The 24,724-nt window shown below is 41.8% G+C and overlaps 1 protein-coding gene across 1 annotated transcript in view; it reads left to right on the top strand.

The window, feature by feature from the left end:
* Ros1 (ROS proto-oncogene 1, receptor tyrosine kinase) overlaps window positions 1-24,724 on the top strand; it is a 78,410-nt gene that overhangs the window by 11,258 nt on the left and 42,428 nt on the right. Inside the window, exons 2-7 of the mRNA XM_032888985.1 lie at window positions 4,755-4,799; window positions 9,449-9,508; window positions 10,320-10,346; window positions 15,408-15,468; window positions 22,798-22,946; window positions 24,328-24,466. Of these exons, the coding sequence (XP_032744876.1) occupies window positions 4,755-4,799; window positions 9,449-9,508; window positions 10,320-10,346; window positions 15,408-15,468; window positions 22,798-22,946; window positions 24,328-24,466 (481 nt within the window). The remainder of the gene's footprint in view (window positions 1-4,754; window positions 4,800-9,448; window positions 9,509-10,319; window positions 10,347-15,407; window positions 15,469-22,797; window positions 22,947-24,327; window positions 24,467-24,724) is intronic.

Raw genomic sequence — 24,724 nt, 5'->3', positions numbered from 1 at the left:
TGTGTGTGTGTGTGTGTGTATGTGTGTGTATGTGTGTGTGTGTGTGTGTGTGTGTGTGTGTGTGTGTGTGTGTGTGTGTGTGCATGTGTGTGTGTGTCTATGTGTGTGTGTGTGTGCGTGTGTGTGTGCGTGTGCATGTATGTGTATGTGTGTATGCATGTGTGTGTGTGTATGCATGTGTGTGTGTTTTGAGTAAGAATCTCATTCTCCGGCCTGGAATTTGAATCAATCCTTATCTTAGACACCCGAATTCTGGGATTATTGATCTGAAGCGCCATAAGTGGCTTATGTATCAGGCAGCATTCTTCTTATGCTAAGTCAAGCGTTTCTCTTGACTGAGCAAGTGTATGTTAAAATGAGTGTAAATGCACAGTAGCCCACTCAGTTCCATTAGTGAAGGAGGAAGTGAAGAATTTGATTCGTTCCAGCTCAGGTGCCAGAGCAGAGAAGGCTGTGCCAAGGAGTAGGTGTTGCAGCAGCCAAGAGAGGCTGTGATGTGGGACCAGGCTTGTGTGCTAGAGGTAGGTAACTGGAGCGATTGGAGCTTTGCAGGGAGAGCTGAAGTCCAGGGGTCTGAGAAAGGGGGCCTAGGATGTTCACAAGGAACACAGCTTGCCTACGCCTTCGAAATCGGAAAGCTAGTAGTGTCCCGAACCCCTTTGGACCTCAGCTATGAAACAGAGTTAGCGACAGAACGCGTTTTGTAGGGTTGTGGACGAGGTTTATTGAGATACCACATAGAACGGCTCTGAAAGTGCCCGGGAAGGACTCTATCAATGTGACCTCTGATGGTTATGAGGGGGATTGTGAATGAAAGGGAGTTGCTGACACAATTTACCTCTTCAGAATACTGAAAAGGCTCCTTGCCCAAGGCCACTTGGCTGCCATTCTGGGCAGCTGGCTGATTTTTCTCTCTACCAGTGGTGACAACCAGGAGGCAGGCTTGCCGCGTTATGGCTTTGTGACCATCAGGACTCTCCTGTTTCGGTGTTTAACACGGGCACAAACCTTTCTATTTTGCCTTTTTGAGTTAACATAATGTTTGAAGGGATGGGCAAATAGGAATTGCAAATCAGTTATCTTTCATCTGAATTTATATTATTAGGATTTAATCATCCCATAGGAATCAAAACTTCATTTTGAACAAGTTCAGGGAAGCGAAACGTCCTATTAAACATTTAGAAGCGAGGCATGGTGGCTCATGCTCATAACCCCAGCGCTGTAGAGGTAGAGGCAGGAGGTTAGGAGATTAACATTAGGGAGGGTCACCTACTGCCCCTCTACCCGGGCCAGAGCTACTGTGCCTAGGCGAAGTTCAGGCTCTGCTCTCCTGAGTGCCATGTGGCCCCCAAGGGCTTTCCAGACCAGGGACATTCCCGGTTTCTCTAGTGGTAATTTGAGCCACGGACATTGACATCGACCCTTGCTACTGCATAGCCACAGACTCAGGCATGGCCCTCAGTGGCATCTCAGGCTGGGACCTCACCATGGCCCCAGGTGGCAGGGCTGACCACTCATAACAGGCCACTCCCCTCCACCCTTGAGTCTTCAGTTCCATCTCTCTTCATAGTCCTCAAGCTGCCCCCCCCCATTTTCTTTCTCTTGCATCTGACCACCATACACTTGCACACTGTGGTGGAGCCTGCCGCAGGCTGGCCAAAGAGCTGGCAGGCCCCCGGGTGACAGCCTCCATCTGAGCTGTGTGGCTTGGGCAAGTGCGTATCCTTTGCCTGTCTGTGCCAAAGGCTGGAAGGCAGGTCTTAGGGAGTGGGTGGGGCATGGTGGTCTACAGGTCTCTGTCTTCCTCCTCCCATGCTGCGCTGCCTGGATTTGACTTAATTTGATTTGGTGTTTAGGAATCTTAGGCATAAAACAGCTTTGCCCACCAAGCCGAGTATCAGGCTGGGATAGCAAAGGACTGTCATCCACTCTGCCCTTGACTCTTACAGGAACAACACGACCAACAAGGTTGATCATTATCAGGGGGAGGGCATATACTTTTAACAGTTTGCATGTATTATTGAACAGTAGTTACCCATCTGACACTTTTCTGAGTCTAGGAAATTAAGACTGAAACGTATGGGAAGGAGTGAGTATACTGTTGGCTTAGCCATGGGCTGTCCTCTGGGACAGCACCCTGTTTCCAGAGGCCACACTGAATGCCTAAACCACACTTCAATTTCCTGTGACATGTTTACAGAACTGGAAGCCAAGGATGCTACTATGCCCCTTGTTGTATTGATTACTTCTCTAATTCAGTGGTTCATATCAATAATCCTTTTTTATTTTGGTGTTTGAGATATGATCTCACTGTAATCTTGGCTGATCTAGAACTTAGTATGTAGACTGGACTGTCCTCGAACTCATAGAGGTCCATCTTCTGCTGCCTTCTGAGTGCTGGTATCAAAGGTATGTGCCAACGCACAGATTAACAAACTTTTTTAAATTCCTTTTTTTAGTTTTTTGAGGATATAATGTAATTACAGAATTTACCTGTTTTCTTTCCTTTCCCAAACCCTCCCATGTACCCCATCCTTGGTTCTCTTTAAATTACATGGTCTTTTTCTCTTACTGTTGTAATATATGTATATATGTATGTGTGTGTGTACTATACATATATATGCATGTGTGTTGTGTATTATGCATATGTGTATATATGTCATATATAAAATATATATTCATAAATACAGAGGCAGAATCTGCTCAGTCCATATAATGTGATGTGTATTCCTTTGTTTTCAGGGTTGACCATTTGATATTGGATAACCATCGGTGTGCTCTTCCTTGGGGAAAACTATTTCTTCCACTTTCAGCATTTCTTAGTTGCCTGTTATTCTTTATTTTAGATTGAGGCCTTGTGGGCTTTCTCCTTCAGCAAATTCTCAAAGGGAAATGGTGTGGCAAGCCTATAATCTCTGGGTTCAGGAGGTGAGGCAGTTGGATTGACGGTTCTAGACCAGCCTAGGGTACGTGGTGAAATACTGTTTTACCTCACCAGACCAAACCAACTCAAACCAACTCATGGAGATTCTGATCAGGACCAAACAGTGCTAGAAATGTCCACGTAGGTTGTCTCTGCCTGTGGTTTGAACAAGTCTGTAGAGTAGAGCATGGCTGAAAGTAATTCCTACTCATGGGACACCATGCCAGTACTGATCTCGGCATTATGGGCCAGTATTGCTGTCTTTTATTCTCCTCCTGTAGATGAAGGACTCTGCTCAAACAAGGACCAGAAAAATGTGCAAGTTATAGACCCTCCTCCAATTCCTTTTATTTTTCTTAGATCACCCCCAACAACAACAACAACAACAACAACAACAACAAAAACAAAGTAAACAAACAAAAACTCAACCCCAAACCAACCAACCAAGCAACCATTGAAAACTTCTTGCATAGCAAACACAAGGCTCTGGATTTGATTGCTAGCACTGGATAAACCAAACCAAACCAAACAAACCAAACCAAATCAAACCCAAACCCCAGAACAACTAAACACAACCACGTTTCGATCCAGTATACTCTTTTGGAGGCCATCCTATGCTACACAAGACCCTATTTCCCAAACCAGTAAGATAAAACAAAATGAAACAGAAACTTTCTCTTTAAAATGTTTGTTATTTTAAGTGACTTGTATGTGTGTGAATGTCTCTCTGTGTGGGTTCCTGCATGTGGATGCAAGTGTCTGTGAAGGCTAGAAGAAGATATTAGTTCCTATGGGATGAGATTATCGATGGTAGGGAGCAACCTGATGTGGGTGCTGGGAACTACACTCCAGCCCTCTGTATACGTACATGGCAGTCTTAGCCACTGAGCTGTCTCTCTAGCCCCAACAAATGCCTGCCCCTTCCTTCCTTCCTTCCTTCCTTCCTTCCTTCCTTCCTTCCTTCCTTCCTTCCTTCCTTCCTTCCTGTCTGCCTTTCTTTCTCTTTCATTTCCTTTCTTTCTTTTTTTACTCTTTTAAATTGTTATTTTACGTATATGACTGTTCTGTCTTTGTACTATGTGCATGCCTAGTGTCTGCGGAAGCCGGAAGAGGGCATCAGATTCCTAGGATCTGGGGTCACGGGTAGTTGTGAGTTACCATGTAGGTGCTCAGAAATGAACCCCAAGTTTTCTGCAAGAGCCAGCGCTCTTAACTACGGCCCCATAAATGCCTTCTTAACAATCTCAAATATGTGAGACAGAAAGAGAGAGATTGTGTTTGTTTTGTTTTCTGTTGTTTGTTTTTTCAAGGCAGGGGTTCTCCGTGTAGCCCTGGCTGTTCTGGAACTTACTTTGTAGATCTTGCTGGCCTCAAACTCAGATCCACTTACCTCTGCCCCCAAGTGCTAGGATTAAAGGTGTGTACCATCACCACCTGGTTGATAATTTACGACATTCCAAATTTGTGGAATTACTCAGTAACCCATAGTCACTGGGTAATTAAAAAAAAGAGGACAATTGAAAATAGTTTTCTTTTCCTAATTCAGGAGACCTAACCCACAGATTCACCTAACTGGCCACGATATCCCACTGTCCTTTCAGAGCCACACTCTCATGCCCATCCTTGAAGATGCTGCAGAATTTCTAGGTACTACATCCACAATCTGTACCAGATTAGATGACTTGAAGACACTTGGAAAGCCACTCTACCATTGGAAAACCCTGAGAGGAAAACCATTCACGGGAGGTTCAAAGAAGTGTAATGGCACCTTGGTGAGGTATCGATGATACTGATGGTGTTGATTGTGTCTTTTTTTCCTTCTTCATTGCAGGGCAGGCAGCTTGACAGTGGCACCCGGTACAATCTGAGTGAAGCAGTGAGTAATTACTTCTCTTGTCAAGAACTTACCGTTTGTGTTGGTTTAAAAAAAAAAAGGAATATCAGGTCTGTTTTATTACAATAAGAGTAATTGCTAAATAAAGTCTCCTTTACTCATTTTTGGTGAAAAAAGTTCTGTTGGAAACAGTGAGAAGTCTGAATTATAGAATTCATTAAAAATGAAATGTGTTAAAGTAGAAAAAAAGCAAAGGACTTATACAGCTGGGTGACTTGAGATAAATGACAATATTTTATTATGTGATGTCTGATGGTAAAAAGTTGGGCTGTACAGTTCTTGTTTCTTTCAGCAATTATGTTTTGTGGCTTTATTATTTTTCTTCATGCAGATTCACTTACCTAACAAATGTTTATTGACTTAACACGTGTATGTGGCAGGCACTGGGCGAGGCAGAAGGAGTTTACAACTGAGGCCTGTGTTTGAAGGAACCACAAACCTTTCATACATACATAAAACCGTGAACAGAAAACATAATAGCATGGTTATCATGGGACAAATAAAAGGTCACACACAGGGCCAAAGAATACCTCACTTGCCCGTAGGACCTTCAGACTAAAAGAGGAAGAGTTTTCCAGTACAAAGATTTTTTTTCATCTTTATTAACTTGGGTATTTCTTATTTACATTTTGATTGTTATTCCCCTTCCCGGTTTCCCGGCCAACATCCCCTAACCCCTCCCCCTCCCCTTCTATATGGGTGTTCCCCTCCCCATCCTCCCCCCATTACCACCCTCCCCCCAACCAATCACATTCACTGGGGGTTCAGTCTTAGCAGGACCAAGGGCTTCCCCTTCCACTGGTGCTCTTACTAGGCTATTCATTGCTACCTATGAGGTTGGAGCCCAGGGTCAGTCCATGTATAGTCTTTAGGTAGTGGCTTAGCCCCTGAAAGCTCTGGTTGCTTGGCATTATTGTTCATATGGGGTCTCGAGGCCCTTCAAGCTCTTCCAGTTCTTTCTCTGATTCCTTCAATGGGGGTCCCGTTCTCAGTTCAGTGGTTTAATGATGGCATTCGCCTCTGTATTTGCTGTATTCTGGCTGTGTCTCTCAGGACAGATCTACATCCGGCTCCTGTCTGCCTGCACTTCTGTGCTTCATCCATCTCATCTAGTTTGGTGGCTGTACAGTACAAAGATTTTTAGACTTTCCCCCACTTGAGATCCTTTGTCCTCTAAGGAGATTTCACACGGTCTTGGTGTATATGGGAGAATAAGTGGAGACAGCTCAGTGGCAAGAGCTGTCTGGCCACTAGTCTGACCATCTGAGTTCACTTCCCAAGACCAGCATGGTTGGACGGAAAGAACTAACTCCTGTAGGTGGGTGCTGGGGACTGAGCCTAAGTCTTCTGCACGAGCAGCAAATGCTCTCAACCATTGAACCATTTCTGTAGCCCTTTAGGTAAATGTTTGATTCTGTAAGATACTCAGCAACTTTAACATTTTCCAGAATTGACAGGCATTTTAATTTTATAATTGTCAATCTGAAATACATCTTTCATAAGCATGTAACATAAAATGGAGGACCACTTCAGAAACGGCTAGGAATCCTCTCCTAATCCCAAGTCAAAATTCAAAGACCAAATGCAGAAAAATTAAGTTTTTTCTTTGGCAATTATATGCATGGCTATAACAGGTCTGATTATTTCCTCCTCCTTTTCTCATCTCTGTCCAAATCCCCACATACCCATAGTCTCTTTTCTAGATTCGTGACTTTTGGTTTGGTTTTGGGACCCATTTAGTGTAGCCATCTATGTGACTATTGGATTAAAACTATCCATTAGAGCCTGGTGGAATCTCCATGGGGACAAAACTGAAGGCAATGAATCCCCTTGTTCCTAAATCTTATTAGCAGCAAGGGGTAGGAGCTCTTCAGCCTCTCCTCTACCTGTGTCCGACAGTTGGTGCACTTGCTCTTGTGTGCACTCCACACAGGGATCTTTAGCTTCTGTGACTTCACGACTCCAATGGCTGTGTCTTACTCAGACATAGAGGGTTTTGAAAATCTCTTCCCTATCTTCTCACTCATACATTTCTTCGACCTTTGTTGTATGATGTTGACTGAGCCTCAGAGGAGAGTGTTTTGTTCAGAGCTGAGCACTCATCTATCCTATATTCGTAGCCCATTGACCAACCATGGATCTCTGTATTCTATTTACTGGAAAACTGCGGCTGAGAGTCACCTTTGTCTATGGATATCAACATAAATATTTATAAGGCAGTATAAAACCATGCCAATTTAGCTAACCAGCAGTCTCCAGTTCTCTTATAACAATAGTTCTCACCCCTTTTCATTCTGTTCATCTTTAATACAGTTCTTCATGTTATGGTGACCCTCAGTTATAAAATTATTTCACTGCTACATTTTAACTGTAATTTTGATGCTGTTATCAATCATAATGTAGTTGCAACCCACAGGTTAAGAGCCACTGCCTTGCAAGGCCTGTCATCTCCCCCACCATTGGTTTTTGACCAGGTTTACTCTCCTAGACTCTCCTAGAGTGAGCCTTAAATCCATTAGAGAGCAATTATTTACCTCCACCACAGTGGTACCACTACTGCACAAATGGCCAAACATCGACTTTTAAAATGAAGAATTCTAACAATATAATCCAAAGATATGCTAATTTGCTACTCCATGTTGGATACTTGTTTTATATTTCTATTGCTGGAATAAGAAACCATGATGAAGGCAACTTATAGAAGAAAGAGAATATTGGGGGCTTTCAATTTCAGACGTTAGAGTCCATGACCTTGGCAGGGAGTATGGCAGTAGGCAGGCATGGTGTGGAGCAATAGCTGGGAGCTCCTATCTTGAGAAACAATCACAGGGCAGAGAGACCAAATCCTCTTCAACAAGGCCACACCTCATAATCCTTCCCAAACAGTTTCACCAACCAGGGACTAAGTGTTTAAGAATATGAGCCTATGGGGCTATTTTGTTTCACACAGAAATGATGATGGAAAATTGTAAAAGTCACTTTAAAAAACTTAAATAATTATTTTTCTATGAGAACAGAATATATGTACTTGGAAAAAAAAGAGAGAAAACAGTGTAATTCATACTATAAAAGTCCCGAATCTGAGCTGAGTTGTGTCCAGAAGCATTGTGTGCTCTGTGTAATGTGTCAACCCACATGTTGTAGGATGTATATGTTGTGTGCTTAAAAGTAAGGCTACAGAGAAGTCATATAACGCAACATGGGTGAATACTTCAAGAAACACTGTAGATTCACTACACATAGGATTCCAAATTAATTTTGAGCGTTTAGGTATCTTTCATTCTTGCCATTTTTTATGAGTCCCCATTCAAGAGAGACTATGACTTATAGTTTAAGAAACTATATTCAGGCAGGTAAGATGATGAAGCTACAGGTAAAGGCACTTGCCACAAAGCCTCATGACCTGAATTCGATACCCTGGACTCATGTGGAAGAGAGAGAGAATTGACTCCCACAGACCGTCCTCTGGTCTCCACATCTGTGGCACACACAGACACACAGACACACAGACACACACACACACACACACACACACACACACACACACACACACACTACAAATGAAGCTGCATTGTAGAAGGACCAGGAGGAGAAAGCATAGAGCAGCTAGGAGTGAGCTGTGGGTCAACTGTTAGGCCAATTTGCCCAGGAAATGGGAGTGCAGGATACTATACTTGGCAAATTGGTGTTGCTACACAAGACAATAGAGAAAGAGGAGTTAAACGTACAAGAATGTTGTGACCAGGTCTTTTTATTTTTAAAATAGGGTCTGGCCCTGACTGGCCTGGAACTTGCTACCTAGACCAGGCTGGCCTCCAAGTCATAATGATCCACTTGCCTCTGCCTCCCTAGTGCTGGGATTAAAGTTGTAAGCCAACATGCTGGGCCCACATTTGGTTTTTGAAAAGATCACCTCCAAGAGGCAAGTGAGGGGGTGCTCCATGAACTTTTGGCAGAGAGCCGAAACTGTGAGTCTGGAGGCCAAAGAGAACTTGGTGGGTCCGCGGGATGCCTTGTTCCTGGGAGGAGAATGAGGAGTCAGAGAAAGAAAATGTCTCTGAGATCCTGGTTTAGGCATCGCCAGCATGCAAACGGGAGAATGTGCAGGTCGGAGGGACTCAGTGTGTCACATGCTGACTCTGTAGGGGGACTCAGGCATAGGTGTCTAACGAGAGGGTGCATGACACAGACAAGGTGGGAGCCATGAGCCATCTGTGAAAGTGGAGACCAGGACAGCCATGGGATGACATTTGAGAGCAGCTTTGGGATAAAAGCAGGCAGAATTTAACAGATTCAAAAATGGTCTAGCTACTAGTTTGGACATTTTGCCTTGTTGTAAGCCCTGGTTTTGAGTCTTGCTGGGTGTGTGGACGTCAGAGGGAGACTCATGGTATGCTTGATGCTTTGTTGCCCTGGACGTCACCTGAGATATCTACCCATGGGTGCTCTTGGGGTCTCATCCTGCCGAGGGCTTAATGTCTCTCTGCTTCCCGGCCAGCTTGCAGCGAGCCACATTAGCATTTTCAGTAGAGCTCTATTTCTAAGATACAAGGTGGTGCTTCTCATTACTATGTACTTTCTAAGGACAAAAAATGTCTCATTTCTTCACACCTGTGTCCCATTTCTTGTAGTGCATCCAAGGATGTCAGTTTTGGAACTCTATAGATCAGGAGAAGTGTGCTTTGAAGTGTGTAAGTATTATTTATTGTTACATATTTTAATATGGGGCCTTATGTAGCCCAGACTGGCCTCAGGCTCACACATAGTTAAGGATGACTTTTAACTTTCTGATCTACCTCCAGAGTGCTGGGATTACAGTCAGGTACCGCCACGTGAGCTCTGTGGGTCCCAGGGATTGAACCTGAGCCAGCAATCTACCAACTGAACCATTCCTCAGCCTCCTAATATCTTTTTCTGTTAATGAGCCCATTTTTAGACCATGTCTTCTCCATCGACAAGAGTGGAACACAAAGCAGGTGCTAACACTTGCTGAGCACATGAGTGGGAACGCCACATTTGTTTCTAGGCAACCATCCAGGAAGCTGCTAATGTGGGCAGAAGAACCTGCTGGATTTGTTAGCCAGAGCTATTGATGGCTTTCAGTTCAGTCTGTCTCCCTTGAGCTGCAGCTGTCTTCAAGTACGCTGAGAAGTTTCTAGTAGATGACCCATTTTATTATTTTCCTAATGATGCAAACATCATAATTTTTTGAGATATTAACATAGTAGCTTACCTGGACGCCACCCCCCCCCCCCCAACCCTTTCTCTCAACAGGGTCTCCATATGCTCTTGAATTTGAGATTCTCCTGCATCAGTCTCTAGGGCTGAGATTATAGGCATGTGCCACCATGCCCACATGAACTCCTATTGTTTAGTCTTATGATTAATACTGTTAGAAAAAAAATTCTGTTGGAGGGAATGCACAACTGACTTAACTAAAGTTACCTGCGACTTTCAGGACCTTTCATAACTTTCCTTTCTTTCTGTTTTTTTCCCATGCAGAATGATACATATATCACCATTTGTGAGGTGAGTTCACAATCACTTGCAAAGAAAATATGCTCAAACTCAAGTCTGTATTCTTAGACTGCAAAAGACTATTAAAGGAAGATGAAGAAATTCTCAGTCACAAATCTATTTATTTTTTTTATTTTTTTCTATGAAAAGTGTCTAATGGGAGGATCTAAGACATTTGCTGTTTTCTATATCTATATGTATATGTAAGTTTTTATTAATATGTATGTGCATATATACAAATTCACATATGCATATACACATACATGTATATATGCATTCACAGACACTCAAATATAAATATATGTGTGTACACACACACATATATATATACATATATATACATACATATATATATATATATGTATATATATATGTATATCATCCCTCAGTACCCAAGGGGGAATGGTTCCAGGAGCTCTCAAAATTCACAAATTCTTCCATATTCAAATCCCTCATTGTGAATGCAGGAATATGACCTATACATATTCCTACATCTTTAAATCATCTGTATTTCATTTTTAATAGTTAATACCACAGAAATAGCTCATCCCTCCCCTCCCTCTCCTCCATATTTTTGAGACAATATTTCATGTAAACTAGACTGACCTCAAACACTCTCTGTAGCTCAGGATAACAATGTATTCCTGGTCTTCCTGCCTCTGCTGCCATGGTGTTATGAGCCTGTGCCACCATGTTCAGTTTAAATAGTTTTTTTAAAATTTTATTTATTTATTGTATGCATGTGAGTACACGGTCGCTGCCTTCAGACACTAGGAGAAGGCATCAGATCCCATTACAGATGGTTGTGAGCCACCATGTGGGTGCTGGGAATTGAACTCAGGTCCTTGGCAAGAGCAATCAGTGCCCTTAACCACTGAGCCATCTCTCCAGCCCTTAAATAGTTTTTAAAACTGTATTGTTTATGAAATTAAGACAAAAGAAGTGTATGCACGTTTTAAATATATGTACACGGTTTCCTAAGATGCAATTTCAAATACTTTTGCTGCTCAGTTGGCCAAACTTGAAAAATACACAGAAATTTATAACCTGAGTACAAGGGCAAACTGTAACCTCAATCTAATATGGAAGATTATAATTTTCAATGTTGGACAACTGGGAGGCTGGGTCTGGCAGGGAAGAAAGAATAGAAGAGTGCACTCTGGGATATCTCTGCTGAGAGCATTTTCTTAAACCATTTTTGACATTTATTTACTTATTTTGTGTTTGTGTTGGATAGGTGGATGTGTGTGGAGATCAGAGGACAGTTTGCAGGGGTCATTCTCACCTTCTGCCATGTGGGTTCTTGGGATGGAAATCAGCTTGTCAGCTTTGCCACAAACGCCTTAAATCACTGAGCCATCTGTCTCCAAACAGTGCGCACTGCCATACACATTTATGTCACATTAAATGACACCTGTTAGGCCATGTGTGGTGGTGTATATCTGTATTATATACACTTAAAAGGTAGAGGCAGGAGGATCACCCAATCCATAGATAAAACTAAGGAACAGGAAAAAAAAAAAACCCAAAGAGAACCCTTTAATTCCATTCCATTGGCCAAAATCCCTTGCCAACGCTGAATCACATTTCCTCCTGCTTTTCTGCAAAGATCTGTTTTATTTTTCAGTTATAAAACCTGGTTGTGGGATGGTAAGATGGCCCAGTGAGTAAAGGAACTTGCTGCCAGATCTCATGGCTTGGGTTTGAAAGCCAGGAAGCCACATGGTGACAGGAGACTATCGGCTCCTGTACGCTGCCCTCTGATCTATATACTTGGGCCATGGCATGAGCTTCCACTCCAGTGAATAAACAAACAAACAATCAAACAAACAAACAAGTAAAATAATAAAATCGTTGCTCTGCTCTGTTTAGATGCCTTGAAACCAGAGCTGGAACTATGCTACCTTGCCTGAGGCTGGATGTTCATGGTTACCCACGAATAAGCATCAAGGCATAGACCTTCCTGTTTAACAGGAAGTAAAACTATACATTGGGGCTTTAAATACTCAATAGTCAGTGACTATGTAGCATCCAAGCGATTTCCCCTGTCAGTGGGTAGAGTAGACGTTTAGTTGACATGAAACAGAGTGAGAAATTTGTCCCAAAGGTGAACAGATGAGGATCTCCCCTGATGAGATGGAAAAAAAAACCCCAAACCAAATCCTCAGAACCCTATTATATGATCAAAGCATCATTCCTCTTAAATGACAGCCATTAGGACGACTTTGTCAGTGAGGGAACCCAAGGAGAGTCTCATATGCTACTCGCTGTGCTTCCTGGTGGTCCATGCTTACATGTGCAATGTGACTCGTTTTCCCCATGAGAGTTTTAATTCAGTTATCTATACCTTTCGGGAATCAAGCACTTTCATCATGAGTGTTTCCAGCACGGGAGGGTTGTATTATGCAGTCTTTTTTAGGAAAAGCTTAGAAATGGTAACTTAGAGATTAGAACCCAGAAAATGATGATGCCGCATGATCATTTAAAACATAGCCTATGATTAGGGTAGCACGTAACCTTTGGACAGAGGGTAAATGCAGGCTTCTTTATTTCTAGAAGACGTTTTGTGGCTTCTTATTGCCATTTGACAGCCTCACTACCCCTGTGTCTGACCCAACTTGAGTCCCTTTCCCCACATTCTTTGCCAGATATTGTGGCTTCAGCTCTTCTACAACTGTAGGTGGCCCTTCCTACATCTAGAGGTCTATCTACCCCACGAACGCTATCACAACCTCTCCCCTTCTAATTGCTCAAGTCTTAGTTGAGAGGCAACTCTGCACTGTTCCAGGGGATCACACTAGAAGGACGTCTCCTAGTCACGCCCCGTGGCTTTGATCTTCTTACTTCTTGCTCCTGTTGTCCTGACACAGACGAGTTCTACCGAGCTCAGCCACATTCCTTTTTTATTATCTGGGGTGTTAGCTTTAAACTTGCCATTCATTTATTTTATATCCCGTTCTAAGACGATGTAAATTCCACAAAGGTAGGGGACTATGCTGTTTGCCTCCATGTTCTTATAGCCGAGAACAGTATTTGGGACAAAAAGAGAATTCAATAAATATTCTTGAATGAATGGAAGATCTTTTAGAAAGGAATGTCGCAATTCATATGGAGGTTAGAGGGGTGTTTCTGCCTTGTGTTAAGAAAATTAGGAAAGGTGCCGGCAGCCTATGACCCAGTCAGGGAAGCCAAAGGATAATAACGATTGTCTCAGTACTGTGGGGAAATGATAGTGAGGGTAGACTAGACTCTGGCAGGTGGATGAAGTCCTTGGACAGGAGAGTGTTGGCATCCCACTATCCTGGAATAGATGGGCATAAAATCAGTGGTCCTCAACCTGGGGAGCATATCAGATATCTTGTATATCAGATATTTACATTATGATTCATAACAGTAGCAAAATTACAGTTAGGAAGTAGCAATGAAATAATTTTGTGATGGGAGGTCACTACAGCCTGAGGAATTGAATTAAAGGGTCATAGAATTAGGAAGGTTGAGCATGGTCTAGAAGCTTCTGGCTTAGTTCTGTGAACTGCTTTGAAACAACCACGTCTTTGTGGTTAGCCAGGCATTTTAGGCTTGGGAAATGCTGGCTGCTGCCCTTCATCATAAAGTCTGATGTTGCTTTGCCTCCATGAGTGGGGCGGCATAGCTGACAGTTTAGCCTCCACTCCAGATAATGTTGAACCTCTCAGATTGATGGAATGTTTATTTTATCTTCCCCTGAAAAAAATAAACACGAAAAACAGGACCACAATTTCCTTTTTTCCAGGATGGCCTATATTTCCAAGTAATAGCCATTTCTAAACAAAATCCTTTGATTCCTGGAAGAAAAACGCTCATTCTATGGAGTGTTTTTGTCGCCTGGTGGTTTGCATTTTCTCCACCTTGGGTACTAGATGAGCTTTACTCAAATCTTCAAAGAGGATGTGAGAAGTAACTGAACCTTTAAGTTAAACAATCCCAAGCCCAAAGCACAGTATTTGAATTAATCTTTAACTAAGTAAACCCAGGCTTATCGGGCCCGACTTCTTTCCGTGCACAGTTCAAACATCTTCAAGTTAATATTTGCATGTTACGTCTCTTCTTTCCAGAGCAGGTGTCTTGTATTATGGTTTCTCCCACCATCCTGAGACTGACAGCAGGCTGTTCCTGGTATTGCAATTATAAACGGGAGGACACCAGGAAGATTGAGCACAGCCTCTCTGGACTTTTACGATGTGTGCTTTTCCTGCATGAGTTTCTTTTCTCTGTAGCTAAGGGTGAAACATCCCAAGTTGTGGGCAATTCGGGTTTCAGTTCTCAAATATGTACCCTGCTTTTTGCTTTAATGAGATAAAGGTGTCCATTGTCATTGGGCTGTTGGAGACCTTAAAAGTCAGCATTGGTATGAAGACATCCATTAGAATGTTGGGTATTATATAATTGGTAGTCAATTTTTAATTCTAAGGATAATAGGGAAAATACTACAAATAGAAAATCAAATGCCTTGTCTTGGGCTGGAATTTTAGTTTTCTAGATCATCAAAACTTTGACCAAGATAGTAAAAATAAAATGGGACTATTAAGTTTAGCGTTTGTTTGTTTGTTTGTTTGTTTGTTTTTGTTTTGTTTTGTTTTTCCTCAAACTATAGAGTGACAGGGACATGGAATGAATTCAGTAGATTGAGAGTAAGCAAAATGAAACAGAACAAATTCAAATATATAAGGCACTCTGCAGGGTTTCTTCTTGGAAGGAAGGGAATGTTCTAAAATCACAATGAGTCAATGATGACACCATTTTGGAAATTACAAAAACCCACCAGAACTTCTGTGCACCTTAAATGCGTGTCCTCTTTGTCATTCTTTTTTTCCTCCACATTTGAGACAGATTCTTATATAGCATAGGCTACCCCAAACTTTTTGAGTAGCTAAGGACAGCCCTGAACTCCTGACTCTACCTAGAAAGGGCTAGGATGACAGGCCCATGCCGCCTCGCCTCACTTATAAAGTTAGAAAGTTCATTTAGGTTCCTGATTTTGGTTGAAGCTTATCAGCAAACCTGGCACTGATCCCCACCACCTGTCTTCCACAGAGGGAGTCCTGTGAGGTCGGCTGCAGCAACGCGGAGGGTAGCTACGAAGAGGAAGTGCTGGGTAAGAAGACGATACACTCGGGGTTGGGGATTTGGCTCAGTGGTAGAGCGCTTGTCTAGCAAGCGCAAGGCCCTGGGTTCGATCCCCAGCTCCGAAAAAAAAAAATAGAAAAAACAAAACAAAACAAAACAAAAAACCAAAAAACACCTACACTCCCGTATCTCAACAGCATAGGAAATATTTGTATATGAGACTTGGGTGGCTCTCGCCTGTAGAGCCAGCACCCAGGAGGCTGAGGTAGGATGACTGCAGCAAGTTTAAGGTCAGCGTGGGTGGCAGAGTGGCATCCTGTCTCAAAACCCAAAAACTGTCTCTGCTAACAATTGTATATGAAAAACATCCTGTGATTTCAAATACTAGGGTCATGCTGATGAAGAGAAGAGCCAATATCCTGTTGTAGATAAAATACAGGGAATGTGAAACACTGACACTTAGGGCAGTATTGTGTCTTCAACATTAGTAGGTGTATTATCTATCTATCTATCTATCTATCTATCTATCTATCTATCATCTCTATCTATCTATCTATCTATCTATCTATCTATCTATCTATCTATCTATCTAAGACAGTGGGCTCTCAGGGCCCAAATGACCTTGGGTTTATTATGTAGTTGAGGGAGACCTTGAACTCCTAATACTCCTGCCTCTAATTCTATTCTCCTGGGAATAATGTATCACTGTACTCAGTTTTATAGGGTTCTTGGGATCAAATTGCAAGTTCTTATGCATGCTAGGCAACCACTCTATTGATGAGCTACATGCCCAGCCCAAGCCTGGGCTAGCCCAAGCTCAGCCCTATTCTAATGAGGGGATTACATCCCGAACAGCCTTGATATCAAGGAAGGCTGCTGTTTTGATGAGCTGAAGATATCAGGGTAATTTATTTAATGTGAAGTAATCCAGGGCTGGATTTGGAATGGGTGGGAAGCTCGTGTGTGTGTGTGTGTGTGTGTGTGTGTGTGTGTGTGTGTGTGAACGTAAGTGGCTTTGTCCCAATGCACCAATTTTCCAGTGATGTCTGGAGGGCCAGAACTTGGTTGATTCAAATCAATCAATCAATTGATTGAATGTTTCATAAGCTGTTATTTTTCTCTCAGAGGCTAGTGTTTACCTGACTGGCTGTTGGAAATTGGGAGGAGAGTGTTACTTGCTGTCCCAAGATACTCTGCCCTTTAGTGTCTCATAAACAAAAGAAACAGAAAAACAATACTCTGCATTTCTGTAAACGGGTCGAGCTGTGACATTAATTTTTTACCTTTGTTGTGAAGGTTAACTATACATAAAATCTGTATTTGTGATTTCTAAATGATACAGAAAACATCCCAAGACATCGCAGAAGTGCCCTAGGGTGTCATAGCACCCTCAGGGAGGTAACAGGATAGTTTCGGTCTTGAGGGATTCAGGACAAGTGGGCATCTACTGGATGCTGTTGGCTCTACTGCTCAGGTGTGGTTCATGGCATAACAATGGAGCTCACTGTACTCTTTCTATGATGTCATAGTTAAAAAGGTTGAGACTTTGGGTGATATCTTATGTAACAAGAACTTCCATAAAAAACTAAATGCAAACTCTCATCAATGGACAGATCATGGAAATAGAAATTAAACAGAGACACAGTGAAACTAACAGAAGTTATGAACCAAATGGATTTAACAGATACCTATAGAACATTTCATCCTAAAACAAAGGAATATACCTTCTTCTCAGCACCTCATGGCACCTTCTCCAAAATTGGCCATAAAATCAGTCACAAAACAGGTCTCAACAGATACAAGAAGATAGAAATAATTCCCTGCATCCTATCAGGTCACCATGGACTAAGGCTGGTCTTCAGTGACAAAATGACAGAAAACCCTCATACACATGGAAGCTGAACGATGCTCTACTCAATGATCACTTGATCAAGAAAGAAATAAAGAAAGAAATCAAAGATATTTTAGAATTTAATGAAAATGAAGACACAATTTACCCAAACTTATGGGAAACCGTGAAAGCAGCGCTAAGAGGAAAATTCACAGCTCTGAGTGCCTCCAAAAAGAAACTGGAGAGAGCATACACTAGCAGCTCGACAGCACACCTGAAAGCTCTAGAACAAAAAGAAGCAAATATACCCAAGAGGAGTAGACAGCAGGAAATAAACTCAGGGCTGAAGTAGAAACAAAAAGAACTACACAAAGAATCAACAAAACCATGAGCTGGTTCTTTGTAAAAATTAATGAGATAGATAAACACTTAGCTAGATTAACCAGAGGTCACAGAGAGTATATCCAAATTAACAAAATCAGAAATGAAAAGGGAGACACAACAACAGAATCTGAGGAAATTCAAAAAGAATCATCAGGTTCTACTATGAAAGCCTATACTCAAGAAAACTGGAAAAATCTGGATTAAATGGACAATTTCCTAGAAAGGTATCAGGTACCAAAGTTAAATCAGGATCAGATAAACTATCTAAACAGTCCTGTAATTCCTAAAGAAATAGAAGCAGTCATTAAAAGTCTCCCAACTGGTCCCCAGTGGAGGAGTTAGAGAAAGGATTGAAGGAGCTGACAGGGTTTGCACCTACCTAAGAACAACAATACCAACCAACCAGAGCTCCTAGGGACTAAACCACCATCCAAAGAGTGTACATGGACAGATCCATGGCTTCAGCTACATATGCCTTGTGGGGCATCAATGGGAGGAGAAGCCTTTGGTCCTGCCAAAGCTTGATGCCCCAGTGTAGGGGAATGTCAAGACAGGAAAGTGAAAGAGGGTGGGGGACCACCCTCATAGAAGAAGGGGGAGGGAGAATGGGATAAGGAGTTTATGGATGGGAAACCAGGAAAGGGGATAACATTTGAAATGTAAATAAAAAATATCCAATTTAAAAAAGTCTGTGAACCATAAAAGGCCCAGGATCAGATGGGTTTAGTCCTGAATTCTATCAGACCTTCATAGAAGACCTAATACCAAGACTCTCCAAACTATTTCACAAAACAGAAACAAAAGGAACACTACCCAATATGTTCTGTGAAGCCACAATTAAACACCTATACCTAAACTACACAAAGACCTAACAACAAAAGAGAACTTCAGAACAATTTCACTTTTGAATATTGACGCCAAGATACTCAATAAGATTCTTGAAAACCATATCCAAGAACACATCAAAACAATTATCCATCATGATCAAGTAGGAATACAGTGATGGTTCAATATATGTAAATGCATCCATGTAATCCACTATATAAACAAACTCAAAGAAAAAATAACACATTATCATCTCATTAGATGCTGAGAAAGCATTTGACAAAATTCAACCCTCCTTCTTGAAAAAAGTTTTAGAAAGATCAGGAATTCAAGGCCCATATCTAAACATAGTAAAAGCAATATACAGCAAACCAGTAGCCAACATCAAGCTAAATGGAGAGAAACTTGAAGCAACCCCACTAAAACAAGGGAGTAGATAAGGCTGCCCACTCTCTCTCTACCTATTCAATTTAGTACTTGAAGTCCTAGCCAGAGCAATTAGACAACAAAAAGAGGTCAAAGAGATACAAATTGAAAAGGTAGAAGTCAAAATATCACTATTTGCAGATGATATGATAGTATACTTAAGTGACCCCAAAATATTCCACCAGAGAACTACTAAGCCTGATAAACAACTTCAGCAAAGTGGCTGGGTATAAAATTAACTCAAACAAACCAGTAGCCTTCCTTTACACAAAGGATAAACAGGATGAGAAAGAAATTAAGGAAATGACACCCTTCACAATAGTCCCAAATAATATAAAATATCTTGGTGTGAATTTAACCAAGCAAGTGAAAGATCTGTATGGCAAGAACTTCAGGCCTCTTAAAGAAGAAACTGAAGAAGATCTCAGAGGATAGAAAGACCTCCCACGCTCATGAATTGGTGGGATAAATATAGTAAAAATGACCATCTTGCCTATAGCAAGCTACAGATTGAATGCAATCCCCATAAAAATCTCATGTCAATTCTTTGCAGAGTTAGAAAGAGCAATTTGCAATATAAATCCATTTGGAACAATAAAAAACCCAGGATAGTCAAAACAATTCTCAACAATAAAAGAACTTGGGGAATCACCATCCCTGACCTCCAGTTGTATTACAGAGCAATAGTGATAAGAACAGTATGGTATTGGTACATAGACAGGCAGGTAGATCAGTGGAATAGAATTGAAGACCCAGAAATGAACCCACACTCCTATAGTTGCTTGATCTTTGACAAAGGTGCTAAAACCATCCAGTGGAAAAAATGACAGCATTTTCAACAAATGGTGCTGGCTAAACTGGAGGTTAGCATGTAGAAGACTGCACATTGATCCATTCTTATAACCTTGTACAAAGATCAAGTCCAAGTGGATCTTGGACCTCTACCTAAAACCAGATAAGACTGAAGCTAATAGAAGAGAAAGTGGGCAAGAGCTTCAAACACATGGGCACTGGGGAAAATTTCTTGAACATAACACCAATGGCTTTTGCTCTAAGATCAACATTAGACAAATGGGACTTCATAAAATTGCAAAGCTTCTGTAAGGCAAAGGACACTGTTAATAGGACAAAACAGCAACCAATAGATTAGGAAAAGATCTTTATCAATCCTACATCTGATAGAGGGCTAATATCCAAAATATACAAAGAACTCAACCTATTAGACTCCAGAGAGCCAAAAAACCCTATTAAAAATGGAGTAATAGAGCTAAACAAAGAATTCTCAATTGAGGAATATGGAATGGCTGAGAAGTACTTAAAGAAATATTCAATATCCTTAGTCATCAGGGAAATGCAAATCAAAACAACCCTGAGATTCCACCTCACACCGGTCAGAATGACTAAGATCAAAAACTCAGGTGACAACAGATACTGGCAAGGATGTGGAGAAAGAGGAACACTCCTCCATTGTTGGTGGGATTGCAGACTGGTACAACCACGCTGGAAATCAGTCTGGAGGTTCCTCAGAAAATTGGATATTCTACTACCTGAGGACTCAGCTATACCACTCCTGGGCATATACCCAAAAGATGCTCCAACGTATAACAAGAAAACATTCTCCACTACGTTCATGGCAGCCTTATTTATAATAGCCAGAAGCTGGAAAGAACCCAAATACCCTTCAACAGAGGAATGGATACAGAAAATGTGGTACATTTACACAATGGAATACTACTCTGTTATTAAAAACAATGGCATCATGAAATTCTTAGGCAAATGGATGGAACTAGAAAATATCATCCTGAGTGAGGTAACCCAATCACAAAATAGCACACATGGTATGCACTCACTGATAAGTGAATATTAGCTCAAAAGCTGGGAATACCCAGGATACAACACACAGACCACAGGAAGCTCAAGAAGAAGAAAGACTAGTGTTTGGATGCTTCAGACCTTCTTTCAAGTGGGAACAAAAATACTGTCCCATATACAGCCACCAAACCCAGACAATATTGTGGCTGCCGAGAAGTGCATGCTGACAGGATCCTGATATAGCTGTCTGCGAGAGGCTCTGCCAGAGCCTTACAAATACAGAGGCAGATGCTCGCAGCCATTGAACTGAGAACAGGGTCCCCAGTGCAGGAGTTAGAGAAATGACTGAAGTAGCTGAAGGGGTTTTCAACCTCATAAGAAGAACACAGTATCAACCAACCACACCCCCCAGAGCTCCCAGGGACTAAGCGACCATCACAAGAGAACACAGAAATGGACCTGTGGCTCTATGTACATCTGCATATGTAGCAGAGGATGGCCTTGTAGGACAATGGGTGGAGATGCCCTTGGTCCTGTCAAGGCTTGATGCCCTAGTGTAGGGGAATGTCAGGGCAGGGAGGTGGGAGGGGAGTGTGTGGGTTGGTGAGGGAGCACCCTCATAGAAGCAGGGGGTTGGGGTGGGATAGTGGGTTTCTGAAGGGGAAACCGGGAAATGGGCTAACATTTAAAATGCAAATAAAAATGCAATGAAGAAAAAAAAAACTAAGTGCAAGATAGGATTTAGTTATGGCAATACTTATTAGATTATGCACACCAGAGAAGTTGTGAAGTGTTCAAGGGGCACATGATTGCCATTAACATACAGTAACTTTTATTTAAGGTTTGAAATAAATATGTAATTTGACCCTTTAAAATGTGTGGTATTTAAATTTTCTGTTACATTTATGTGTTTTAATAAGATTTATTACTTTTAATTATGTGCATATATGTGTGTCCATGAATAAAAGTTCCCACGGAGGCCAGAAGGTCAGATCCCCTCGTGGTGGAGTCACACCTAATTGTGAACCATTAGACTTGTGTGTTGGGATCTGAACTCAGTCCTTTGCCAGATTACCAAGTGTTCCTAATCACTGAGCCATCTCCTCAGTCCCTAAATTGTGTCAGGCTGTGCCCTAGCATGTTTGCGGAGATTAAAGAACAACTCGTAGGAGCTAGATCTCTCTCTCTTCATCGTTCATGTGCTGTGAGTTGAACTAGGGTTGTAAGACTCAGCGGTAAGCACCCTTACCCTGTGTGGCCATGCCGGCAAGCTCTTTTTGCTGCCTTGTTGTTTGTGCTAAGTGAAGCTCACCTGTAGCTGAGGCTGGACCGAAACCCTCATTGTGTAGCTGGGCCTTAGACTTGCAGTCTTCAGCCTGCCTGAGCCTCCCGAGTCCTGAGATTACAGCTGTGGGCCACCAGGTCTGGCTAATGTGCCACTGTTTCAAGCATCTGCTAAGTTGTTAGGACACACAATTCTGGAATCACAAGTGGTCACATCATTCCTTTGTTCCAAAGAACCGCGAAAAATTTACTAAAACCAAGAATGCCAGAACTGAAAAAGGTGTAAACCTGATTCACAACTTTTTAAAAAGAAATTATAATTGTAATACTAGCTTAGTTACATACATTTTTCAGATTATAGGTTAGTCAAGTTTTTGCCTAAATTTCTCATCTGCTTCCGACCTGTGCAATATGGCTTGAATGATGAGTCAACAGTAGATAAAGGCGTTTTATTGCCCACACACCTAGGTCTGTCTGTGACTAAATGGGGCCCAAAACAAGACCGGTCAATCTGAGAACACTGTTGCCTGCTCGTGATAAAAAGAGAAAGACTGCCTTGAATATAATTTATTGCTCAGGTGTATTATTGAGCAGGAGAGACCTGGACAAAACAGGCACACCCATCCACAGGAGTTAAAAGTGATGGAGGGGTTGGGGATTTAGCTCAGTGGCAGAGCGCTTGCCTAGGAAGCGCAAGGCCCTGGGTTCGGTCCCCAACTCCGGAAAAAAGAACCAAAAAAAAAAAAAAAAAAGTTGAAAAAAAAAAAAGTGATGGAAATGTTGTTTTCTCCCCAGAAAACACAGAGCTTCCTACAGCACCCTTCGCATCTTCCATCGGAAGTAATGGTGTGACATTACGATGGAACCCTGCCAACATCTCTGGAGTAAAATACATCATTCAGTGGAAATACGCCCAACTTCCAGGAAGCTGGACTTACACGGAAGTACGCAAAACTATATCCTTATCTAAACAAAGACGTTTTGTTCCTAAATTATTCGAAGCTTCAAAATATCATGCCTTTCTCACCCGTGCTTTTGGTTTGCAAACTGTCAGTTACCAGTGCTCAAGTATTTCTTAAAATGTTTAAATGGAAAATTATTTGAAAAAAAAAAAATCGAAGATTGAAGCCGGTTGTGGTGGAATAGGGGTATAAACCCATCATTTGGTGGACTGAGGATTGTGAGGCCAATCTGGGCTAGGCAGCAAGTTCCAGGCTAGCCTGAACTTCAAATTAAACACTGCCTAAAAACAAAAAACAAAAGCAAGCAAACGAACAACTGCAATGACAAACTAAAGCCCACCAATACCACTACCACCACTAAAGTGAGACCGATGTCTTAAATCACATGGTAATGAGGAGTGTGATGAAATATGAGGTCATCTTGCTCTATCACATTAAAAGTTAGTCATCTTTTGGATCAGCGTATCCATAGCCTATATCATTGATTAAACTATCTCTGTTAAGGTTATTAGATTGACTCTCACGATATCGGTATTATGGTACCTGTATGTAGGATTCGATACTATCTGGAGTTGCAAGCTTCCATTGGGAGTTCAGGGGAATATCTGCTGTGGATGAAGAAAATGACTTATTGACATTAATGCATTCTAGCACAGATCAAGTATGGTGGTTGTATTAAGTGAATATCTGATACTCTAGAAAAAGTATATATTCTTTTTTTTGTTTTTAGAGCTGAGGACTGAACCCAGGGCCTTGCGCTTGCTAGGCAAGCGCTCTACCACTGAGCTAAATCCCCAACTCCAAAAGTATATAGTCTACAAATATCATTCCTTCAGTAGAGCACTGTAGAACCACTTATGCTATTGATCATTACCTGCCCTGCCTTTAAAGGAATTCCAGCTAGGGTGAAGGGCAGGAGGGAGATTCTCGTAGTGGTGTGTTTTAATTAGAACTGTATTTTAATTTAATTTAAACTTTAATTAAAACTGTGTTTTAATTTAATTAGAACTGTAGGTATGGTAGCCTTTCAGGATGGTCACTTTTAGGAAAGCATGAGGAAGTTCAGGAAAAATTCAACCAAGACACCAAATATAGTAACATGGGAATATTCAAGTAAATCCTTAGGGTAAGGGCTGAATGACTGAGCCTTAGCTCTCCCATTTTGAGGAAGGGGAGGGTGGTATGAATAATACAGACCGATGTCTGAAAGCTCAGCTCCTGGTCTGTTTCACACTCAGAAGGATCTGGGCAGCCACATCTCCAGTGGCACACCTGTCTTCCACAAGTTAACCCGAACTCCATAACCCAGTGGGGCAGGCGTTGTGATTGGACAAATGTTGACTTCTGTCTCTTCTGGATCTAGACTGTGTCCAAGCTCTCATACACGGTGGAGCCCCTGCATCCATTTACTGAATATATTTTTCGAGTGGTTTGGATTTTCACAGCCCAGCTGCACCTTTATTCCCCGCCAAGTCCCAGTTACAGGACGCATCCTTACGGAGGTAGGCATATGTAAGTCACTGGGGACATAAGGACATTGTTCTGAAGCTTCGCTTTCATCTGTTTTTGTTTTAAGCAAGGGAAGAAACCGAGTCCTTTGGTATTCCATTTAGTCATTGTGTGTGTCACTTAACTGTGTGCCTGGTAACATTTACAATTTTTCAGGGATCAAAACAATGATCTCTGCTCTTGTTAAGTCCACATCTTCTTCGGTGGGAAATGTGGTCACAACTAAATACGTGAGGGTGCCGGTTAGCTAT

This window comes from Rattus rattus, chromosome 18, assembly GCF_011064425.1.
Source record: "Rattus rattus isolate New Zealand chromosome 18, Rrattus_CSIRO_v1, whole genome shotgun sequence".
NCBI lineage: Eukaryota > Metazoa > Chordata > Mammalia > Rodentia > Muridae > Rattus > Rattus rattus.
Note: the sequence above shows the minus strand (reverse complement) of the source record. Positions and strands in the feature narration are given on the sequence as shown.